Source organism: Lethenteron reissneri, chromosome 45 (genome assembly GCF_015708825.2).
Source record: "Lethenteron reissneri isolate LAM-NWPU_2019-01 chromosome 45, ASM1570882v1, whole genome shotgun sequence".
Taxonomy (NCBI): domain Eukaryota; kingdom Metazoa; phylum Chordata; class Hyperoartia; order Petromyzontiformes; family Petromyzontidae; genus Lethenteron; species Lethenteron reissneri.
In genome coordinates this window covers 2,903,222-2,926,880 of record NC_083823.1, presented here as the reverse complement: position 1 = coordinate 2,926,880, position 23,659 = coordinate 2,903,222, and the positions used below count along the sequence as shown (strand labels likewise).

The window sequence follows — 23,659 nt, the reverse complement described above, 5'->3', positions numbered from 1 at the left end:
ACACACACCCACGCACACACACCCACGCACAGACCGCCCTCCACACACACACGCGCACACTTACAACACGCGCTCGCTCCATCATACATACAACACGGCAGCGTGCGAGTGTTAATTTCACGATTTCGTTTTTTAAAATATATATATAATTTTTTTACCTATGCATTTGTATTTACAATATTCAATCAACTTTGAGTCTTTGTTCGGTAAACCGCACAGGGAGTGAGAGAGCATTTCAATGTCTGTAACACAACGGGTGGCTTCCAGCTGATTCATGACCAACGCCCTTACCCCCCACCCCTGATAGAGCGGGTGTCAGAGTTTCTTAAATTCTTAAATTTCCACACCCACCACCGAACGCCCGCCTCTATGAACCCAGCGGGAGCTACAAGTGGTACGGTAGGGGAGAGAGAGAGAGAGAGAGAGTGGGTCGCGGGGTAGCGTGGTGGAGTGAGAAGAGTGTGGTGGAGTGAAGAGAGTGTGGCGGAGTAGAGAGAGAGTGTTGAGGAGTGAGAAGAGAGAGTGTGGAGGAGTGAGGAGAGTGTGGTGGAGTGGAGAGAGAGTGTGGTGGAGTGAGGAGAGTGTGGTGGAGTGGAGAGAGAGTGTGGTGGAGTGGAGAGAGAGTGTGGTGGAGTGAGAAGAGAGTGGTGGAGTGAGAAGAGCGAGAGTGGAGGAGTGGAGTGAGGAGTGACTGCGTCTGGCCAGCGTCGTGGGGAGTGTTTGGAGGACTTCTGGCTCTGGGGCTTCCCCCTTGCTGACAGCGGTGTTTTTTTAAATAAATAAAACGTAAATCTTTAATAAAAAATTGTTGCGTAAAGATAATTAATTCATTAAGTTTGACCGGGAATGAGTCACTATGGAGTCATATTCTTAGGTTTTTTCGTTTTTTTCGGTAATGTCACGTTTTTTTTACCTACGTGACTTTACCGAAAAAACCTAAGAATATGAATCTTTGCAGTCACGAAAGCTTCAAATCTAGAATCAATATGGAGTGTCTTGGTCGTGATAACAACATCTACAACAGTAGAAACTGCGTTGTTAAAGAATCACTAAAGGCGGAGTGGGGGGGGGACTAAATATACGGAGTTTATTCCATCACCTATTTTGTTTATTTAAATCATAAAAGTGTGTTGTTGTTGTTTACCATCTGCTGTATACCTGCTGCTGTTGTGTTTGTGTACAAGTTGCTGTGCGCGTGTGATGCGGCTCTCGAACTATTTTGGTCAAAGACGAAAACAACAACAAAAACACGTGTCTCTACTTCTGCTTAGCTGAATGGTCGCCGACCCCCTTGGTACAGGCCAAATACCCTCCTCTCAAAGAGGCTTCCTTGACCTCACCCCCCACCCACCCACCCCTCCCCTTGCCCTTCCGCCAGTAGTGTGGCCACGTGAAGGTCAGAGACCCATAGAGACCCCCCCCCCCCCCCACCAAAGACCCACAAAGGTCAGCAGAGAGATGCTGAATCGGCTCCTCTAAGAGCAACAAAAATTAGAAATCTTGTTGGTTCTTTCGGTAAAGTCACGTAGAAGGGAAATAATGAAATAATAAAAATAAAACATAATAAATTAATTCTCACGACGTTTCGGCCACAACGCAAGCAGCCGTCTTCAGGTGAAGAACAGGTCTGTCGGAAAGACAGCCAATTCTCACGACGTTTCGGCCACAACGCAAGCAGCCGTCTTCAGGTGAAGAACAGGTCTGTCGGAAAGACAGCGTCTGTCTGACAGACCTGTTCTTCACCTGAAGACGGCTGCTTGCGTTGTCTTTCCGACAGACCTGTTCTTCACCTGAAGACGGCTGCTTGCGTTGTGGCCGAAACGTCGTGAGAATTATATTTTATTTTTATTCTTTTATTATTTCCCTTCTACGTGACTTTACCGAAAGAACCAAGAAGATGAATCCCTGCAGTCATGAAAGCTTTCAATCGAAAAATAAGAAAATCTAAGGCTGGGTTCGAACTCCGCCATGCAGTAAATTGATGGTGTTCTCAGCCTGATCACTGCACCATTTAGCCAGTTGACCGGCTACTTTGCAACAGCAGTAGTCATTCGGTAGCCACAGACTCCATCACAGCGCTTGTGTCAGGCTAGATGCACAGACCCTGAAGAACCTACACTTGTACGCGTGTGTGTTTGTTAGGGATCACACCTGGGTCTGTCCCGTGACCTCCTACCGGCAGCGAGTCTTCACACTTTGCGTGGCATCAATGTGCACCTAGCCTGGCACAAGTGCTGTGTTGACGTCACCGCCACTCGGTGGTTGTTGTTGTGTTGAGAATGACTTTCGGGTTTTTTTATTTTACAACTTCGGAACGTTGGATTATTTTCGGATCACTGATACGATTGGCTAATAATGATCCACGTGCTCACCCTATAGTGACGTCTCCGGATGCCACGTGACGCCACTTTTTGGCGGGAAATGCGTGCGATTTTGTGTCGGTCCGAAATAAACAAAAATTGGATTGTCCGATATGTTCGAATCGAGGTCTGATTTTTCGGAAATTTCGCCTTAAAATCCACGACTCGGGCACTTATTTCGATGACACGCACACACAGACAGACACGCAGACACACACGCAGACACGCAGACACAGACACGCAGACACACACGCACACATACACACACACAGACACAGACACGCAGACACACACGCACACACAGACACACAGACACACACACAGACACGCAGACACACACGCACACACAGACACACACACAGACACGCAGACACACACGCACACACAGACACACAGACACACACACAGACACGCAGACACACACGCACACACAGACACACACACATACACACAGACACGCACACACAGACACGCAGACACACACGCACACATACACACACAGACACAGACACGCAGACACACACGCACACACAGACACACAGACACACACACAGACACGCAGACACACACGCACACACAGACACACACACAGACACGCAGACACACACGCACACACAGACACACACGCACAGACACACACACAGACACGCAGACATACACACGCACGGATACTTGTGCAGTGTGCACGCTTCACCCGACATAGAGTTGACATCGTAAGCCAGGTGCTTGCTTGTAAATCGTGTAATATTGTCACTTGCTATAATAAAATATGCAATGTATACGTAGACTTTCCCCGACCAATATGTATGATTCGTAATTGGCTTATTTTGGGTGAGGGGCCGTCCATAAATGACGTCACGCGATTTTGGACGATTTTTGACCCCCCCCCCCCCCCCCATTGTCACACGGCGTCACAAAAAGTCAGACCCCCCCCTCAAATATGACGTCACAAAGCTCTGCCCCCCCCCCAAAAAAAAACACGCTTCAAATCGCTTTAAACTATTGTCATTGTAGTGCGTATTTAATGTGGCGCTGCACTCTCATGTTGTAGGAGAAAACATTTATTACAAAGTCTATTTAATTAAGTAGAACGTGTTGTCTATATTCATTTAAAGTTGCGCATTTTGATGTGACGTCACATTTCTCACCCCCCCCCCCCCCTCCTCGTCACACATTGTCACAAATGTCTGACCCCCCCCCCCCCCAGGTGCGTGACGTCATTTATGGACGGCCCCTGAGATAGTTGTTTAAGTAATATTGTGTGTGGTCAACCCTTCACCACCTGACGTAGCCACTTGATGAAAGAGTCTTCTTGGTTCTTTCGGTAAAGTCACGTTACTTCCCTTCTACGTGACTTTACCGAAAGAACCAAGAAGATGAATCCCTGCAGTCACGAAAGAAGCTTTAAATCGAAATTTGATGAAAGAGGTCACGTGAATCAAACGAGCGAAATGTATTTCCTACTGCGTTGGGTGGAGGAGGGTTTACGACACATTTCTACTTAGAAAATCCAGCCCAAAAGAAAAACATAAATTCTAGATTTTAAGCTTTCGTGACTGCAATGATTCATATTCTTAGGTTTTTTCGGTAAAGTCACCGTGTAGGTAAAAACATTAAAAAGTAAAATAAAATAAAAATCACGACGTTTCGGAGGCAACACAAGCTTCCGTCTTCAGGTGGTACCGTCACAGCCACGACAGCTGTATCAAGTAAATGAGAGATTGCAGGAGCTACCACTCCGTTTATATAATTATATATAATTTTATTTATTATTAGTTACAGCTTTTACAAAACACAGCTGTCGTGGCTGTGACGGTACCACCTGAAGACGGAAGCTTGTGTTGCCTCCGAAACGTCGTGATTTTTATTTTATTTTACTTTTTAATGTTTTTACCTACGTGACTTTACCGAAAAAACCTAAGAATACATTATAAATTGCAATACAAAATGATTACTATTCGGAAAAAAATGTCTTGGATCAAAATAAAATTACTTAAAATGTTAAGTGTGTCAGTATCTATTCCTCTATCTGAGTGTGTGTGTTTGTAAAAGCTGTAACTAATAATGTTAGGAATAATTTACATGTCATATGTGTCGATGTGCATTGTGGCGAGTGTAATGTCTTGCTATGATTGCCGAGGGAGACAGACAGACAGACACGGAAACAGAGAAACACACACAAGGGAGACAATGAGACGCAGATTTAAACAACAAGAAACAAAATAAAGACACGCAGACACAAAGAGAAATGAGTCTGCTCTTGTGAATGATCACAGCAAATGACAATGTCAGGGTCTGCACGCTATGACAAGAGGTCAGAGATTTCGACACACCGAGACGCGATCACGTGGAAACGCAGAGAGACAATACACAAAGACAAAGACAAAGACAAAGATCCCCCGTGTAGCCTTAGCAGACTGTTGGAGGCAAGTGCTGTTAGCGAGCACTTCTGAAGGCCGGCACGGCACACGAGGGGATTGGTGCCAAGCACCACGCCCGACCGCCTTTGTCTCCCTAGTAGCGATGTTTACACACCGCACCAGGTACTCATTTGAGGCTGAATGGACCTAGGGGAGGCCCATGACCGTTTCAGATAATCGGTTCGGATAATAATCATTGACACATGTTCATGCACACACACACGCGATCTGTTGTGAGCCAGTACTTTTAGCGAGTACATATGGGTCGGTACCACGCCCAGCTGCCTTTGTCTCCCCAACTGGTCCTCGTCACTGGGTGTTGGTGGCCGTGAGCGGGAATCGAACTCGGGTCGCCGAGTTCGTAGCGCTAACCGCTGCACCACCGCTCCCCAACACACACACATACACACTGACATACACACACACGTACACACAGATACGTACACACGTGTAAGCACACAAGTTGAATCGGTCGCTTTATTGGAACGTCATATCAACACACCGGTGGGCTAAAGTAATGAACTATTTTGTCTTTTGTCAACGTGACACTTTTTTGCTGATTGGCCGTGTCGGGTGGTGGAGGGTAACGACACATTTATAAATAACGCGATCTAAAGCCAAAAACGTTTATTTGAACGTCATATCGGGGACTAATTGAGCGCACCTCCGACTAACACGGTTGGCTACGTACGGTGCAAAAGAAGTTAAACGTACATACCAGTGTTTAAGTGTTCAACGTTAATTTAATTCACGTAAATATTGACCGCAATCAGTGCATAAGCGTGTGTTTGTGCAGCGTGTGCGAGTAGCTCATAGCACTTGCTCCAACAGCCTATGCAGTCTCACGGCCAACATCAGTAGCAAATATTGTATATGAACCTGTCCTGGGCATCCCCTAGGTCGACTCAGCCTCAAATGAGTAGCTTACGCGGTGTGTTTAAAACATCACCACCGGGGAGACGAAGGCGGCCGGGTGCCGTGCCGTCCTTCATAGGTGCCACTCGCTAACAGCACTTGCCCCAACAGTCTGTTAAAGGCTATAGGGGGGATCTTTGTATATATATAAACGCGTGCCGGCATTTACATAAATATAGGTGTGTCTGTAAGTTTGTTGGAGCCTTACGCGTATATCCTAATATAGAACGACGTTACCATTTACGCATTGATCAATCGGTCGCTTGTAAGATTCCGACACGCAATATATATAGAGAGTACAGTGCAGTTATCTTCAATTGGCATGGTGTTTTTTTGTTGTTGTTGGCACAATTGTGAACCCAATGCCTCTCTGCATCCGGCCCAGGTGGCCCAGTGGTAAAGGGAACGATCCGTACTCGAAAGGTTACGAGTTCAAATCCCGGTCGGGTGAAGGTGGACCACCCCCCCCCCCACCTCCCTCCACAAGGGAGAGAGTTGGGGGTGGTCGATAAAACAGGTACCACTTCGTGCGGGAGGTGAGCAGCAATGCCCCCCCCCTCTCCCTCCTCCACGATGCTAACTCGAGCCCCTGAGTCTGCGTCGCTCAAACAACGCCGTCTCTCTCTCTCTGCGATGCCTCCCCTTACACTTTCAAAGGTTCATGAACAAAACCGAAATAATTTTTTGTGTGAATACCGACCATTCAAACTGGTATCCGACTGACAGCTAGGACGTGTGGATCTGTCTGCAAGACAAGCTGCCTCTAGGCAGTCCCCTAGGCTGAACAAATGCGCTTTGAAATGTTTCAATGAGTTATGGCCGTAATTATTTTAAGAAACATTTTGTTAAATTATTGTTGTTGCTATACGTGCAGGCCATTTGCTTAGGCTGTGGAGAGTTTCATATTCTCGTGTGCGAAATTTACGTCCACTCAGCATTAAATGAGTGCCTGGCGTGGTGTGTAAACATAGGCATTGGGGAGACAAAGGCGGCTCGGCGTGAGGTGGGGGTCACCCCCCTCGTGTGCACTGCCGTCCTTCAGGTGAACTCGCTAAATGCACTTGCCACAAGAGTCTGTTGAGGCTATACGGGTGGGGGGCGATCTTTGTATTTGTCTTTGTGTATGTGTGTGTGCCCCTACAGTCTGTTAAGGCTATACGGGGGATCTTTGTCTTTGTGTATGTGTGTATGTGGTGTGTGTATGTATGTGTGTGTGGAATTGATTTAAGTTCTACCGGGCATGAGTTGGAGCGGTGGCACTGTGGTTAGCGCGCTGCGCACGGATATAACACGAGAAAATCGACAGTCTATATACAATGCGTCTCTGTGTGTGTTACGTGGCCTGTGTGTGCGTGTGTGGGGGGAGCGGTGGTGCAGCGGTTAGCGCTACGAAGCCCGCGACCCGAGTTCGATTCCCGCTAACGGCCAACTTCGGTCACGATTGTATCAGCCAGTCCTGGGCTTCCACTAGGTCGACTCAACCTCAAATAAGTCCCTCGGGCGATGTGTACAAACATCGCCACTGGCGCTAGGCACCCCCCCCCCCCGTGTTGCCGTGCCGACCTTCACGGGTGCTACTCGCTAACAGCACTTGCCCCAACAGTCTGTTAAGGCTATGCGGGGGATCTTTGTCTTTGTGTGCGTGTGTCGGCATCAGCATACACGCAGCGTTTGACAAAGGTCCCCCGTGTAGGCTGCACAGACTCTTTGGTGCAAGTGTTGTTAGCAAGCACCAGTATATATAGTACACAGTATACACACGACACAGTACACACACGTACACTTGAGCAAGTCTACATGCGTACATGGGTGGATTCGTGCGCACGTTTCTGCGTGTGTGTGTGTATGTGTGTATGTGTGTCTGTATGTGTGTGTACGTGTGTGACGGGAGCGACAGTGTAGCGGTCAGCGCGCTGCGCTATGAACCCGGCGACCCGAGTTCGATTCCCGCTCACGGCCAACACCCAGTGACGATTATCTGAACCGGTCCTGGGCCTCCCCTAGGTCGACTCAGCCTCAAATGAGTACCTGGTGCGGTGTGTAAACATTGCCACTAGGGAGACAAAGGCGGTCGGGCGTGGTGCTGGCCTCACCCACCCCCTCGTGTACCGTTCCGGCCTTCATAGGTGCTCGCTAACAGCACTTGCCCCTACAGTCTGTTAAGGCTATATGGGGATCTTTGTCTTTGTTGTACGTGTGTGTACGTGTGTGTGTACGTGTGTGTGTACGGTGTGTGTGTGTATGTGTATATGAGTGTATGAGTGTGTATGTATGTGTGTATGTGTGTGTGGGGGGATCGGTGGTGTAGTGGTTAGCGCTACACTGCGCTACGAACCTGGCGACCCGGGTTCGATTCCCGCTCACGGCCAACACCAGTGACGATTATCTGAACCGGTCCCGGGCCTCCCTTAGGTCGACTCAGCCTCAAATGAGCACCTGGTGCAGTGTATAAACATCGTCACTAGGGAGACAAAGGCGGCCGGGCGTGGTGTTGGCCACCAACTTTCTCGTGTGCCGTGCCAGCCTTCATAGTTGCTCGCTAACAACAATTTCCCCAACAGTCTGTTAAGGCTATACGGGGGGTCTTTGTTTTGTACGTGTGCAAGGGGAGCGGTGGCGCAGTGGTTAGCGCACTGCGGTACGAACTCCCAGAACCGAGTATGATTCCCAGGGCATCTTTGTCTTTTGCTTCACGCCTGCGTGTGTGTATTTGGGTGTAGGGTCTGTGCGTGCATGGTGCCTGTGTGTGTATTCATTGTGCCGTGATATTATAGTTACAGTACATTATTACAGCTCGATCCGTTTCACATCAAAATGTAAATTTGTGGTTTTGCCCAAATCCATCCGATCAAACGTCAATGCGTTCACGTTAACCTCCTGCTGCCCCCTAACCAATTAACCGATGAATCAAACGATCACTTCCAACTCCTATCCATAGGTCCAGTGGTTAACGCTACTAACGCCAGGCACTAACAATATACCCCTAACACGACTAACGCCCACACCACTTCTACCCACAATACCATCCCTGGCGCTAAAGTCCTTGCCCGACTCCAACCCTACCCCTAATACTACCCCCTAATACTACCCAAAAAATACCCCAATACAACTCCTACCCCAAATACTACCCCCTAATACTACCCCTACCCCAAACACTACACCCAACACCAATCATACCCAAAACACTGCCCCCAATACTAACCATACACCACACACTAGCCCCAATACTAACTATACCCCAAACTCTACCCCCAAAATTAACCACAACCACCAACATTAACACGAATCCTACTCCCTACACTAATCCTACACCTAACATTAACCCTACTAACCGTACCCCAAACACCCTCAGGAACACTAAGATAACCCCTGGCATCACCCATACAACCCTATCCCAAACACTAACAACTATAGCTAACCATAAACCCGTGGACAGAGATACACCGTGATCACTATTCGGGCAATCGGAAATATATTCATGATGTCCCACGCGATATTTTTGTAATTAACCAGAATATTTAAAAAATATACTTCAAGAAGTGACTTTTTAAAAATTGCATCGTCGGCCCAAAGCACTTCAGTAACTTTCGACTTAAAGCTTTCGTGACCGCAGGGATTCATCTTCTTGGTTCTTTCGGTAAAGTCACGTAGAATGGAAATAATAAAAGAATAAAAAATGAAATAATACAAATAAAAAATAATAAAATAATATTATGTTTTATTTTTATTATTTTATTATTTCCCTTCTACGTGACTTTACCGAAAGAACCAATAATAAAAAAAACGTCACCGGTGCTTCGGCGATTTTAAATCTGTAAAGCGTTCCGCTTGTACGTGGCATTTTTATTTTTTCAGTTGGCGCTCTGAGACCCAAGTATGAGCACAATGCAGTTCTGTCGAGCCTGGTGGTTTGCACAAGGCTGAGTGAGAGCTTTGGTCATAGTGCACGTGCAGTTGCTGTGGCATCGTTGGTGTGTTGTTAAATTGAGAAAGTTAGCTATGTTGAGAAAGTTAGCTGTGACGGTTCCACCTGAAGACGGAAGCTTGTGTTGCCTCCGAAACGTCGTGATTTTTATTTTATTTTTATTTTATTTTACTTTTATTAATTTTAATTTTTTACCTACGTGACTTTACCGAAAAAACCTAAGAATAAGTTAATGGCAGGGCACATCCACTCTGTCTTCATTGGGACGTCCCGGGACGTCCAGTTAAAGTTGGTGTTGTGTGTGCGCGTGTTTGTTGTTGTTGTTCTTTCATATCGCCGCGTTGGCTCAAGGGTCAGAGACACTGGGCCAGAAACTTCGAGGACCTGGGTTCGAATTCAGGTTTCACCCGCCCCGCGATTGAACCGGGGCTCTCAATTGTAACGCGTTGATCGGATCAGCACCGGTGATTGACATCTGCACATGACGACAAATCCCACCACATTAAACGCGGCTTTTGATTAAATTCTTGCCAAATTCGAGCACACAAAATGTGTAACATACTCGCTGGCTGTCCTACGAAAAAATAATCTCTTATCAGGGTTTGCGGGTATGTGCGCGCCCCCCCCCCCTCCTCCTACGATGTAAAGGAACGGGGATGCCACTTGTTGGATTATTGCTGGAGAAGTTCTCCATTAAATATCTCTCTCTGATTCTCGTCTATTGCCGCCCTCCTGACACGAGGAACCCACCACGTGCTGCTACTGCTACTGCTGCTGCTACTGCTGCTGCTGCTGCTGCTGCTACTGCTGCTGCTACTACTGCTACTACTGCTGCTACTGCTGCTACTGCTACTGCTGCTGCTGCTACTGCTGCTGCTACTGCTGCTGCAGCTACTGCTGCTACTGCTGCTACTGCTGCTGCTGTACTGCTGCTACTGCTGCTGCAGCTACTGCTGCTACTGCTGCTACTGCTGCTGCTACTGCTGCTGCTACTGCTGCTGCTACTGCTGCTGCTACTGCTGCTACTGCTGCTACTGCTGCTACTGCTACTGCTGCTACTACTGCTACTGCTGCTACTGCTGCTGCTGCTACTGCTGCTGCTGCTACTGCTGCTGCTACTGCTGCTGCTGCTCTACTGCTGCTGCTACTGCTGCTGCTGCTACTGCTGCTGCTGCTGCTACTGCTGCTGCTGCTACTGCTGCTGCTGCTGCTACTGCTGCTGCTACTGCTGCTGCTGCTACTGCTACTGCTGCTGCTACTGCTGCTGCTGCTACTGCTGCTGCTGCTACTGCTGCTGCTACTGCTGCTGCAGCTACTGCTGCTACTGCTGCTACTGCTGCTGCTACTGCTGCTGCTACTGCTGCTACTGCTGCTGCTACTGCTGCTGATACTGCTGCTGCAGCTACTGCTGCTACTGCTGCTACTGCTGCTGCTACTGCTGCTGCTACTGCTACTGCTGCTACTGCTGCTGCTACTGCTGCTGATACTGCTGCTGCAGCTACTGCTGCTACTGCTGCTGCTACTGCTGCTGCTACTGCTGCTACTGCTGCTGCTACTGCTACTACTGCTGCTGTTGCTGCTACTGCTGCTGCTACTGCTGCTACTGCTGCTACTACTGCTACTGCTCCTGCTGCTGCTACTGCTGCTACTGCTGCTGCTGCTCCATTCGCAGATGTCCCGACTGGATTTCTCGTTTCGTGACACTTTGACGCGGCTCGCGTGGCTACCAAGAGAGGTGCTCTGCACGTTTCTTGTCTCGCCCAATTATTTGTTACAGCAAAGAATCAATCGACCAAGCACGTGTTCACATTTACATATATATATTTTGTTATCACAGTCGTAATTTACATCGCATAAGCGCAACGCACAACATGCGATGTATATCACACACGCACAACATACAATGCGCATTACGCATACATATAATATACAATGTACATCACACACGCACAATGTACATCACACACACGCACAATGTACATCACACACGCACAATGTACATCACACACGCACAATGTACATCACACACACGCACAATATGCAATGTACATCACACACATACAATGTACATCACACACGCACAATGTACATCACACACGTACACACAATGTACATCACACGCACAATATGCAATGTACATCACACACATACAATGTACATCACACACGCACAATGTACATCACACATGCAGAATATACAATGCATATCACACGCATAATGTACATCACAGACACGCACACACAATGTACATCACGCATACACAATGTACATCACACACGCAGAATATACAATGCATATCACACGCATAATGTACATCACAGACACGCACAATATCCTGGACAATGTCTACCACACACGCGCACGAACAATAAACAATGTACATCAGCCGCATTTATTTCAATGACCAACACACTGCGCTTACGAGCCCAACAAAAGTCACAAACCGCTCCAAAGTCGACTTTGTTCAGTCGACCCAATCCCGCGTGCAGGCATTAGCACCAGGATACGTCTACTGTCGTTTGTGGATGGACGTAAATATATTTTTCACGATGTGTTTCCGATAGGACAGACTTCTGATTTTTTTTCACGTATTTTATATTTTTTAAAAATACATGTGCGATGTGAGCGGTTGTAGTAGTAGTAGTTAGTGCCTTTTTGCGAGAGCTGTTATATAAACAAACAGCGTTGCCATACCGCGTTGGCAGTGGCGCATTTACACAAATACGAAAACTCAACACAGCCGTCAATAAAACCGCGGCTCGATACGGATCAAAGATAAAAAGACAAAGATCCCCCGTATAGCCTTAACAGACTGTTGGGGCAAGTGCTGTTAGCGAGCACCAGGACGGCACACGAGGGGGTGGGTGGCCAGCACCATGCCAGGCCGCCTTTGTCTCCCTAGTGGCGATGTCTTTACACACCGCAACAGGTACGCATTTGAGGCCGAGTCGACCTAGGGGAGGCCCAGAACCGGTTCAGATATTCGTCACTGGTGTCGGCCGTGAGCGGGAATCGAACCAGGGTGGCCAGGTTCGTAGCGCAGCGCTTTCACCGCTACACCACCACTAACCGCTACACTCAACACAGCTGTCAATAAAACCGTGGCCCTATGAAGATCACACACACACACACAGAGACATATGTAAATACGTGTGTGTGTGTGTAATAGCCAACACGATGGAACATTTCCCCTTGTTATGCGTTATCTGCATGACCCGTGTTGCGCTGTGATGAAGGAGGGTTACTGCTCGAGACGTTGCCTGTGATATATTTCAGTTTTTTTTAGGTGCCACAGTGCTGTTGACGGAATGTGCTGAGCTATTACCACTTCGTCAAGTTTCACTTTGTTTTTTATGTGTGTACGCAATTAAATAATAGTAATACACAGCCGAGATGTTGTAAGGTTATAAGTTCACAACGAAGTCAAGTTCACCCATATTCAAGTTAATGAGACAACTTTGAGTTGACATTGCTTTTCAGTTGGGCATGAGAGTTTTTTTTAACAGACACAAAGGCAAAGATCCCCCGTATAGCCTTTAACGGACTGTTGAGGCAAGTGCTGTTTAACGAGTAGCTATGAAGGCCGACACGGCACACGAGGGGGTGGGTGGCCGCCTTTGTCTCCCCAATGGCGATGTTTACACACCGCAGCAGATACTCATTTGAGGCTGAGTCGACCTAGGGGAGGCCCAGGACTGGCGGTGTTGGCCGTGACCGAGAATCGAACTCGGGTCGCCAGGTTCATAGTGCAGCGTAACCCTAACCACTGCGCCTCGACATGCACACACGTGAGTTCCATCCTTTCATTGATCTGTTTTTTGTTTAAAGTTCAAAGTCACTGGGTTTCCAATTACCCAGGTTTTTGCTCGAATAAGTGCAGATAAGTCGATGATTTAAAAGTTAGCATAAAATGCTCCGCCCGGATAACATAAAATCAAAAATCAAAAACGTCGTTCTAAAATTGTATTTTTTAAACAAATTATCGAATTCATTACCAGGATAAATATTTCCAATTCCTATTTTTTCTCGATACATGCAATTGAAACAAAGTGGCAAATGTACACTACAATATCCCGTATACACCGGATTATAAGACGCACTTTTCTCTCATATTTCTAAGCAAGTATTTTGGGAGCGTCTTATATTCCGTTACTAAATGTATTTGAAATAATCCGCAAGCTGCGATTATCACAATTGGCCACGTACGGTGCCAAAGAAGTTTAACAAATACGTCGATTTTATTGATATGCAGATACACAGAATGGAGTTCTACAGACACATATATGTAATTATTTTATTTGTACGTACGGGGAACAGTGGCGTAGTGGTTAGCGCACCGGTAGTCACGAACCCGGCCTGCCGAGTTGGAATCCCTCTCACCAACAAAAAAGTGACAGCGAATATTTGAACCGGTCCTGAGCCTCCCCTAGGTTGATTCAGCCTCAAACGAGCAAGTGTGTAAACGGCAGCATTGGGGAGACAAAGGCGGCCGGGCGTGGTGTTGGCCACCCGACCCCGCGTGTACCGAGTTGGCTTTAACAATCTGCTCGTTCACAGCACTTGCCCCAACAGTCGGTTGAGGCTATACGGGCGGCGGGGGGTGGAGGTGAGAGCGAGGATCTAAGGCGTAATTCTGTGATAGCCACTTCCGCGGGCTGTTTTCTATGACGTGAAGGGTCGCACTGGCTCTGCGAATTCGCGTCATTTACGGTAAGGCTCGGGCTGATTTACAGAGAGAACCACATGGATCGGATCTCCGATTGTCACCCCGGTGGTGGAGCCCCGCTTGGCGAGAGACAGACACGCGCCTCGACCCGCCACGCACGCGGGTGGAGGCGGGGGGGGGGGTGTGCGACGCTTCCTGTAAGAAGGGGTGGCACTTTCAGAAGATCGGCTCCGATTTTCTTCAACGGTTTTATTTAAACTCTTAGGTTTTTTCGGTAAAGTCACGTAGGTAAAATAAATAATAATAAATAAATAGTACTATTTATATAAATAATAATAGAAATAATAGAATAAATCACGACGTTTCGGGCGCAACACAAGCGTCCGTCATCAGGTGGGACAACTACAGCAAGAAACAATTGCTGAAGTTGGAAAAAGAGCTCTTTAGCGCCCGAAGCGTCGTGATTTATTATTTTATTTCTATTATTATTTCTATTATTTATTTATTATTATTTATTTTTACCTACGTGACTTTACCGAAAAATGTATGAATCCTTGCGGTCACGAAAGCTTCAAATCTAGAATGGTTTAATTTAACTTGACCCCTGTTTGTCGTGGTCAAATCTTGTAATCAAAAATGTTGTCTACTTCCTATTGTGTAATCAATTCGACATTTTGCCCACGTGCTCAGATCCGGTGACAATGCCATGCAATTACAATTTTAGTATGGACGGCTTATTAATGATATATTTTTGTGTCGGTCAAAAAAACGACGCGGTCCCTAAACTGTGAAATCGCCTCGCGCAAACAAAACAACTTGTACATTGAAGATTCATTTATAAAATAACCAATTATTTCAAGTAAGCGTTGATGTGGGAGCAGTTGCCGCATCATTGACGTACTTCTCGAGGGTGAGTTAAACAAAGTTGTGAATAAAACCGTTGTTTATAAAAATACAATTTTAAGGAGTTTAATTTCTTCCACCACCCTCCAGTGACGTCGCTTCGCGTTCAGCAAAGTTTGACGGCGGTGGCCTCACTGGAGCGCTCGTGTAAGTCCCTTCAAAGTATTTCTTCTTTCGTGATTCATCTCATTGACGAAGCTTTCACAACACGCGTTGCCCTTAGATTTCCATAGCTTATAGTAGTTATCGATCAAATATAAAATAATTCTCTGATATTTGTCAATCCACGACCGCATGACATATCTCCCCGCACTGCGCCGTCGTTTACTGGGGTCGTTTGACCATACTTCACCACGCTGGGCGGTGCGGGTTGGTAGAAAGCGGGGAGTGGGGGGTGGGGGGGGGCAGCGACTAATGAGTGGTTCACAGGTAACTCACCACTGATGTGAGACGTGGCCGGGAATCGAACTTGGGTTCGTGGCGCAATAAGCGTTCCCCACAGCACCACCACCGCTCGCTCATGTAAATATTTACTTATTTTAAATCAGGAGAGGGGCAGGTAAACACATCCCTGGTAGAGATGGAGCCCCAAAATCGGATCCTATTACACAATCCGGGTGGATCGTTGGCATCGCGAGACCGCGAGGAATGTGAAGGCGGATTAATTCAGCAGCGGATAGATCATGGCTGAAGAAGAAGATGATGATGATGGCTGACGATGAGAATCTCTGTTAGCCCAGACAAACGTCTGCGTGTGCGTGGGGAGAGGACGGTGCAACGGATCGCGCACAGCGCTACGAAGACCGGCGACACGAGTTCGATTCCAGCTCGCGGCCAGCAACATCCGTGGCGATTATCTTAACCGGACCTGGGTCCTCCCCTAGGTCGACTCAGCCTCAAACGAGTACCCGATGCGGTGTGTCAATATCGCTATGGCGTGGCGCTGGCCACCCACCCCCTCGTGTTGCGTGCCGGCCTTCATAGGCGCTCGCTAGCAACACCACTTGCCCCAAACAGTATGTTACGGCTGCACAGGGGATCTTAGTCTTTGTATTGTGTGACCATGATGCACAATGGGTGACTGCGGCGTGGAGGACGGCACGTAATGAACAGCGAGGTGCAGCAATATCCACGGATGTGCTGCACTGCTACGCGTGCCCACGTCAGGTCTATGCTCTCCACCTTCGCCTAACCCCTGTACTGGTCATCCCTCGTGGTGTCGCTGTGGTCGTACGGTTTGTTGAATCAAACTCCACGCTGCCGTGGCCCGCACGGCGATCCCGACCCTGACGCCTGCCGAATATTTGTAGTTTGCGTGTCTCTCCTCTCTCTCTCTCTCTCTCTGTTTCTTTCTCTCTTTCTCTCCCCTCGTGGTCTCGTGGATTTGTCTCCGGGTCCCCCGGTGTTTCCCTCCATGTTTACAATCAACATCACGCGTTTAGAGTAATTGGCGGCTGCTATACATTCCCACACAATGATGATGAACCACTTCCGATAAAGGGCTACACAGCTCAGCGGGGGGCCTTACGTGGTAAATTAAACAAATTAAGTAAATAGTTTAGTTCTTCGCTCTCGTGGCACAGGACACGAACTCTCAGGCACATCGCTAACCCCCCCCCCCCCACTTCTCCAGGGCCGGAGGATTTCTCGCGAAATATTTACGGACCACCTGAGTCCCACAAAACAACGTCTCTGCTCCCCCCGCCCTCCCTCCCTCCCGCCGATGACAGGGAAATATTTTTTTCCGCAACTCTACCCAGGACAACTCCGTCCGAAACAAATCATCAATCAACACGAACAAACCACCAACCATACACGCACAGCGGCGACTTCGCAACGCATCAGCAGCCCCACGGGGCTTGACGATTTGCAGTCCACTCAGAATCAATTGAGTGGACATTGCGGAGGTCAGTACCCTGGACAGCTCCTGCCCGTGACCCCGCTGGCTCTCGCCTGACCCTAACAATCCCCGCGCCAATCTCGCTGATCTCGTCAAGGGGCACAAAACCACCACGTGAACTCGGGCCATCATCATCGCAACAGCAGCAGCAGCGTCTTTTGGCTGGCCCATCTTACTTTGTTTGCCCGCATCGTCGCGCGCTTTCGGATGCGCTTCCGCGGCCGTCTGGAACGCTCTTCCTTCCGATGTTAGCAAGCAACCGGAGCTGTGCAGCGTTTCAAATCGTCATCCAGATTGACAAACGCATTTCTTTAGAACCGCCGTCTTTGTCCTTAGCCCGCTTTCCCTTTCCCCGCACCTCCGATCTAGCACCGGCTGAGCCCCCGCACCTGTGCCACAGAATGCCCCGACACGCGTACGCACAGACCACGCAACCTCACAGCGCGGCGCGCGCGGGGAACGCACCGGCACGTCACGGGTAGGGGGAGGCCCGGAGAGGCTCGATGGCGGTGGGCTTAGCCAGGCTCGCCGGCGGCGCCGGTGGGAAGAGGAGGTAGGCGAGGTGGGGGCTGTTTTGCATCGCCGCTCCCCCGGCCATCGCTGCTGCTGCTGCCCAACTGTAAGGCACGAGGTACCCGGGGGGAGCGGGGACGTGGTGGTGAGGGTGGTGAGGGTGGTGGGGGTGGTGGTGAGGCGAGTGGGCATGTCCCGCCAGCACGTGGTGCTGCTGCTGCTGCTGCTCTTGCTGCTGCTGCTGATGATGGTGATGTCCGAAGTGATGCTGGTAGGCGAACGCTGCTGCTGCTGCTGCGGCCGCAGCAGTTGCAGTTGCAGCTCCACCACCGCCACCGCCTCCTGCTGCTCCTCCCGCTGCCCCGGATCCAGGCGGCGCAGGGGAGAGGTCCGCGACGCCGCGGGGCAGCAGTGAGTAGTGGGGCAGCAGCGCGCGAATCTTGTGGTGATCGTCCATGCCCTGCAGACACTGCTGCAGAGGGTGGTCCGCTCCGGAGGGCGACCTCGGACAAAGGATCGCCGCCGCTGCCGCCTGCTGCTGCTGCTGCTGATGGTGCTGCTGATGATGCTGCTGATGCTGCTGGTGCTGCTGGTGCTGGTGATGCAACTTGGCCACGTGGTCAGCGTCGGCCGCGAAGTAAGGGAAAGGGAAAGCGAAGCGGTCCTTCTTGAGCGCCAGCATGGACTTGGGCTTGCGGCGCGGCCGGTACTTGTAGTCGGGGTGTTCCTTCATGTGCTGGGCACGCAGTCGCTTCGCCTCGTCGATGAAGGGCCTCTTCTCGGCCTCGGTGAGGAGCTTCCACTCGGCGCCGAGACGCTTGGAGATCTCCGAGTTGTGCATCTTGGGGTTGTCCTGAGCCAACTTGCGGCGTTCGCCCTTCGACCAAACCATGAACGCGTTCATGGGGCGCTTCACGTGAGCGTCGCCCAGGACTGCCGTGGCCCCGCCTGGTTTGGTGGTCATCGCCGGGAGTTCTGGTCGTGGTTGATGGTGGTGGTCGTGGTTGGTGGTGGTGGTCGTGGTGCTGGGTGGGGTGATGGAGGTAGATGTCAGCCACGGTGCGGTTGTGTTTGGGTTGGTGGCTTCTTGATGGCTTGGTGCCGATTGCGAACTCTCTGAGTAGGGGCTCAGACAGTCGATGAGATGGTCACTGGGGGAGGAGAAAGGCGGGGTGTGTGTGTTTTAACGGAGAGATTTAAAAAAAATACAAAGATCCCCCGTACACCCTCAAAAGACTGTTGGGGCAAGTGCTGTTAGCGAGCAGCACTTATGAAGGCCGGCGCAGCACACGAGGGGGTGGTCCGGTCGCCTTTTTGTCTCCCCTGTGACGATGTTTACACAGCTGAGTCGACATAGGGGAGGCCCAGGACCGGTTCAGATAATCGTCAACTGCTGTTGGTGGCCGTGAGCGAGAATCGAACTCGGGTCGCTGGATTCGTAGCGCTACGCGCTCACCGCTCCCCACACGTATACTGTATATACACTCACGGATATTAACACACACATATATATAATCACACATACAGATGTCCATATATATACTCACACAGAGAGATGTTCACACGCACGTGAACACACAGATATAGCAGTATACACACAGACACGCAGATGCGGATTAATTCACAAACACACAGACGTAAAGACACACACTCAACAACGCGCACACACACGCGGGCATACACTCAAACATACACGTAACATTATATGTATGTACAGATACACATGCACACCGAGACACACATAAACACGCACACGTAGTGACACACGTGCATAACACACGCGTACAGAGAGACAGGCACTCACAAACACACACACTCATACACACACACACTCATACACACACACACTCATACACACACACACAAAGACACGCACTCACAATCACACACACACTCATACACACACAAAGACTCACACACACTCATACACACACACAAAGACACGCAACTCACGATCACACACACACTCGTACACAATCACACACACACTCACTATCACACACACACTCATACACACACAAAGACACGCACTCACAATCACACACACACAAAGACTCACAATCACACACACTCATACACAATCACACACACTCATACACACACAAAGACACGCACTCACAACCACACACACACTCATACACACACAAAGACACGCAACTCACAATCACATACACACTCACACACACACAAAGACACGCACTCACCATCAAACACACACTCACACACACACAAAGACTCACAATCACACACACACACTCATATACACACAAAGATACGCACTCACAATCAAACACACACTCATACACACACACTCACACACACACAAAGACTCACAATCACACACACACTCATATTCACACAAAGATACGCACTCACAATCACACACACACTCATATACACACAAAGATACGCACTCACAATCACACACACACTCATATACACACAAAGATACGCACTCACAATCACACACACACTCATACACACACACAAAGATACGCACTCACAATCACACACACACTCATACATAATCACACACACACTCATACACACACAAAGACACGCACTCACAATCAAACACACACTCATACACAATCACACACACACACACAACCACACACACACTCATACACACACAAAGACTCACAATCACACACACACTCATACATACACACACAAAGACACGCAACTCACAATCACACACACACTCATACACACACACACAAACACACACACTCATACACAATCACACACACACTCATACACACACACAAAGACACGCACTTACAATCAAACACACACTCATACACACACACAAGGACACGCAACTCACAATAACACACACACTCATACACACACAAAGACTCACGATCACACACACACTCATACACACACACAAAGACACGCACTCACAACCACACACACACTCATACACACACAAAGACTCACAATCACACACACTCATACACACACAAAGACTCACAATCACAAACACTCATACACACACACAAAGACACGCACTTACAATCACACACACAAAGACTCACAATCACACACTCACACACACACAAATACTCGCAAACACACACTCACACACTCATACACAAAGACACCCAACTCTCACTCACAGACAAAAAAACAAAACAAATATTCCATATATCGTCTTACAGTCACATACCGACACTCATACATACATATAAAAGACAAAGATCCCCTGTATAGCCTTGGCTGACTGTTGGGGCAAGTGCCGTTTTGCGAGCACCACCACCTATGAAGGCAGGCACCTCGGCGGGCCGCCTTTGTCTCCCCGATTCTGTTATTGACAAAAGGCACCAGGTACTAATTTAAGGCTGAGTCGACTTAGGAGACGTACAGCACCGGTTCGAATAATCGTCACTGGCATTGGCCGTAAATGGGATACGAACTCGGGGTTCGGGGTTCCGTGGCGCAGCGCGCTAACCGCTGCACCACCGCTCACCGCACGCGCACACAAACAAAGACAAAGATCCCCCGTACAGCCTCAACAGACTGTTGGGGCAAGTGCCGTTAGCGAGCAGCACCTATGAAGGCCGGTACGGGCAACACGAGGGGGTGGGTGGCCAGCACCACGCCCGGCCGCCTTTGTCTCCCCGAGTGCTGACGTTTACTGCACTTTGCGGCGGGTGCTCGATTTGAGGCTGAGGCGACGTGTGTGTAGCCCAGGACCGGTTCGGATATAATCGTCGCCGGTGTTTGCCCTGAGTGGGATACCAACTCGGGTAGACCGGTCGGTGGAACAGCGCGCTAACTGCATCTGCGCACACACACACGTACAGACATAGGGTGCTCGCTAACAGCACTTGCCCCAAAAGTCCGTTACAGGCTACACGGGGAACCTTTGTCTTTGTGCGAGTATCCGCATGCGTCTTATTTGTCCCTGTGTTAAGTGACTCGCATTTGTGTGTCCGAGTGTTTGTACGCCTGTGTGTATGTATGTATATCTATGTGTGCGTGTAGGATCAGTGATGTCGCTTTTGTATTTGTTTTACTAATGTTAATTTAAATAGATATATTAACACGCATTGTTTTGCTGTGTTCACTGTGGTGTGTGAGCTGGTCAGCGTGTGTGTGTGTGGGTGGGGAGCGGTGGTGTAGTGGTTATCGCGCTGTGCTAAGATACCTGGCGACCCGGGTTCGATTCCCCGCTCACGGCCAACACCGGTGATGATTATCAGACTCGGTCCTGGGCCTCCCCTAGGTGGACTCGGTCTCAAAGGAGTACCTGGTGCGGTGTGTAAACATCGCCGCTAGAGAGACAAAGGCGGCCGGGCGTGGTGCTGGCCACCCACCCCCTCGTGTGCCGTGCCGGCCGTTATAGATGCTCGCTAACAGCACTTGCCCATACAGTCTGTTAAGGCTACACGGGGGATCTTTGTATTTATCTTTGTAGCGTGTGTGTGTGTGTCCCTCTATACAGATATATGTCCTTGTGTCTGTTCATGCGTCTGCGTGTTCGTTACGTTTTCTGTTGTTCTCCAGCGCCCTGTGTAGTTACGTCTGAACGTCTGTCTGTCCTCCCCCCCTGTATCCATACCGATGTCTGTCTCTCAAATGTGTCTCAAATGTGTCTCACTCGTGTCTCACTCGTGTCTCTCCGCCTCGTTGTCCGAATCGAAGGTGTCTATGTGGTCCCAAACGTCTGCGCATGTATCTCTCCCTCTGTGCCTATCTTACATCCCCCCTGTCATTGAATATTCCACGTGTCTCTCTGCATGGCCGTTGTGTCTACAGTTAGTTCCCGTGTGTGCGTGCGTCTGCGTCTCTCTCTCTCTCTGTCTCTCTGCAGCTGATGCCGTGTCTCCCTCCCTCTGCCTTGCCGTGTCTCTCTGTCACCCGCGCGATCCGTCCGCTATGTCTACGTGGATCTGCATCCAATCGTCTACCCACAAACCAAACTCGCCAGTGACCCTAATGACTCGCTCAGCTCCCCACGCGTTCGCTGTCTTCGTAGTCGACTCACTGCGCTCGCTGGCTGCGTTTCACAGTCTCCGTTTCTCCACCCAACAGTCACGGACTCCACCTTGTACGTGTCGCTCGGCCCACTCACTTCCCCTACCAAATTACACACCCGTCCAATCGCACCCCCGTCCACGCAACAACCCCTTGTTCACTCGCAAAGCCACTGACTCACTCATTCACTCGGCCGCCCACTCACTCATTCACCCGCTCACTCATTCACTCACCCGTTCGACCATCCACCCACCAACTCACTCACCCACCTACGACTCACTCGCTCGACACTCACCCACACATCCTCTCTCACTCCTCCACCCACTTACTCGCTCACCAACTCACTTTTTTAGTGTGTCTCTCTCTCAGCGCCGTTCCCGTGCGCGTCTCTTCGTAGCGACGGCGACAACAACAGAGAGCCAGGAAACTCCGCGTCAAATCGCACTCCACCAGCCGCGTCTCCTCCTCCTTCTCGAGCGCTCCCCCTCTCCGCTGCCCGGAGTCGGATTGGAACTCAGCGGGATGAGATTCCCAGGGCACGCAGTGAGCAGGTAACGCGGCCAAGCCGTGACGACCCTTGTCCTCTTTGTAACTAAATGGCAACCTTCTGATGTTGTCACTTCTCTGCCACGAGGAAGGAACGGTCGCTCTCTCTCTTAGTCCTTGATGAGTCTCGATGTCCTTCTTCTTCCAGCGACCACGTGGGGCTAGAGAGGGGGGGCGGTGTAGAGAAACCTTGAGCAAGGAGCTGAGGGTGGTGGGGGGCAGCGAGTAGATGCGAGAGCGACGTCGCGACTGCTCGTCTCGACGTCTCTGGCGGACCCAGACTCACACGAGTATGTTTCCCTCCCTCCCTCTCTCCTCCCTCCCTCCTACCTCCCTCCCTCCCTCCCTCTCGTCTCCTCCCTCCTACCTCCGTCTCGCAGTGCTGTTGATACAACCCAGCGGGCACGCCTCCTCGCACCGAGAACACCTCCCATAATTACTGGGGCGTTCCTCCTCCTCCTCCTACCTCCACCCTCCTACCTCCTCCTCCTTCCCCCTCCTACCCCCTCCACCTCCTATCTCCTT

At 49.7% G+C, this 23,659-nt stretch overlaps 1 protein-coding gene across 2 annotated transcripts in view; it reads right to left on the bottom strand.

Moving 5' to 3' along the window:
* Positions 1–23,342, bottom strand: part of LOC133353848 (transcription factor Sox-1-like) — a 40,248-nt gene extending 16,906 nt beyond the window's left edge. Inside the window, exons 1-2 of one of the 2 annotated variants that reach the window (XM_061570289.1) lie at positions 22,934–23,342; positions 17,555–18,753 (exon numbers count right to left, since the gene is read on the bottom strand). In XM_061570289.1, coding sequence (XP_061426273.1) covers positions 17,562–18,566 — 1,005 coding nt within the window. In that variant the 5' untranslated portion in view covers positions 18,567–18,753; positions 22,934–23,342 and the 3' untranslated portion in view covers positions 17,555–17,561. Of the gene's footprint in view, positions 1–16,940; positions 18,754–22,933 lie in introns of those variants that run through there. The other variant, XM_061570288.1, reaches the window with a different exon arrangement.
* Between the last annotated feature and the right edge of the window lie 317 nt (positions 23,343–23,659).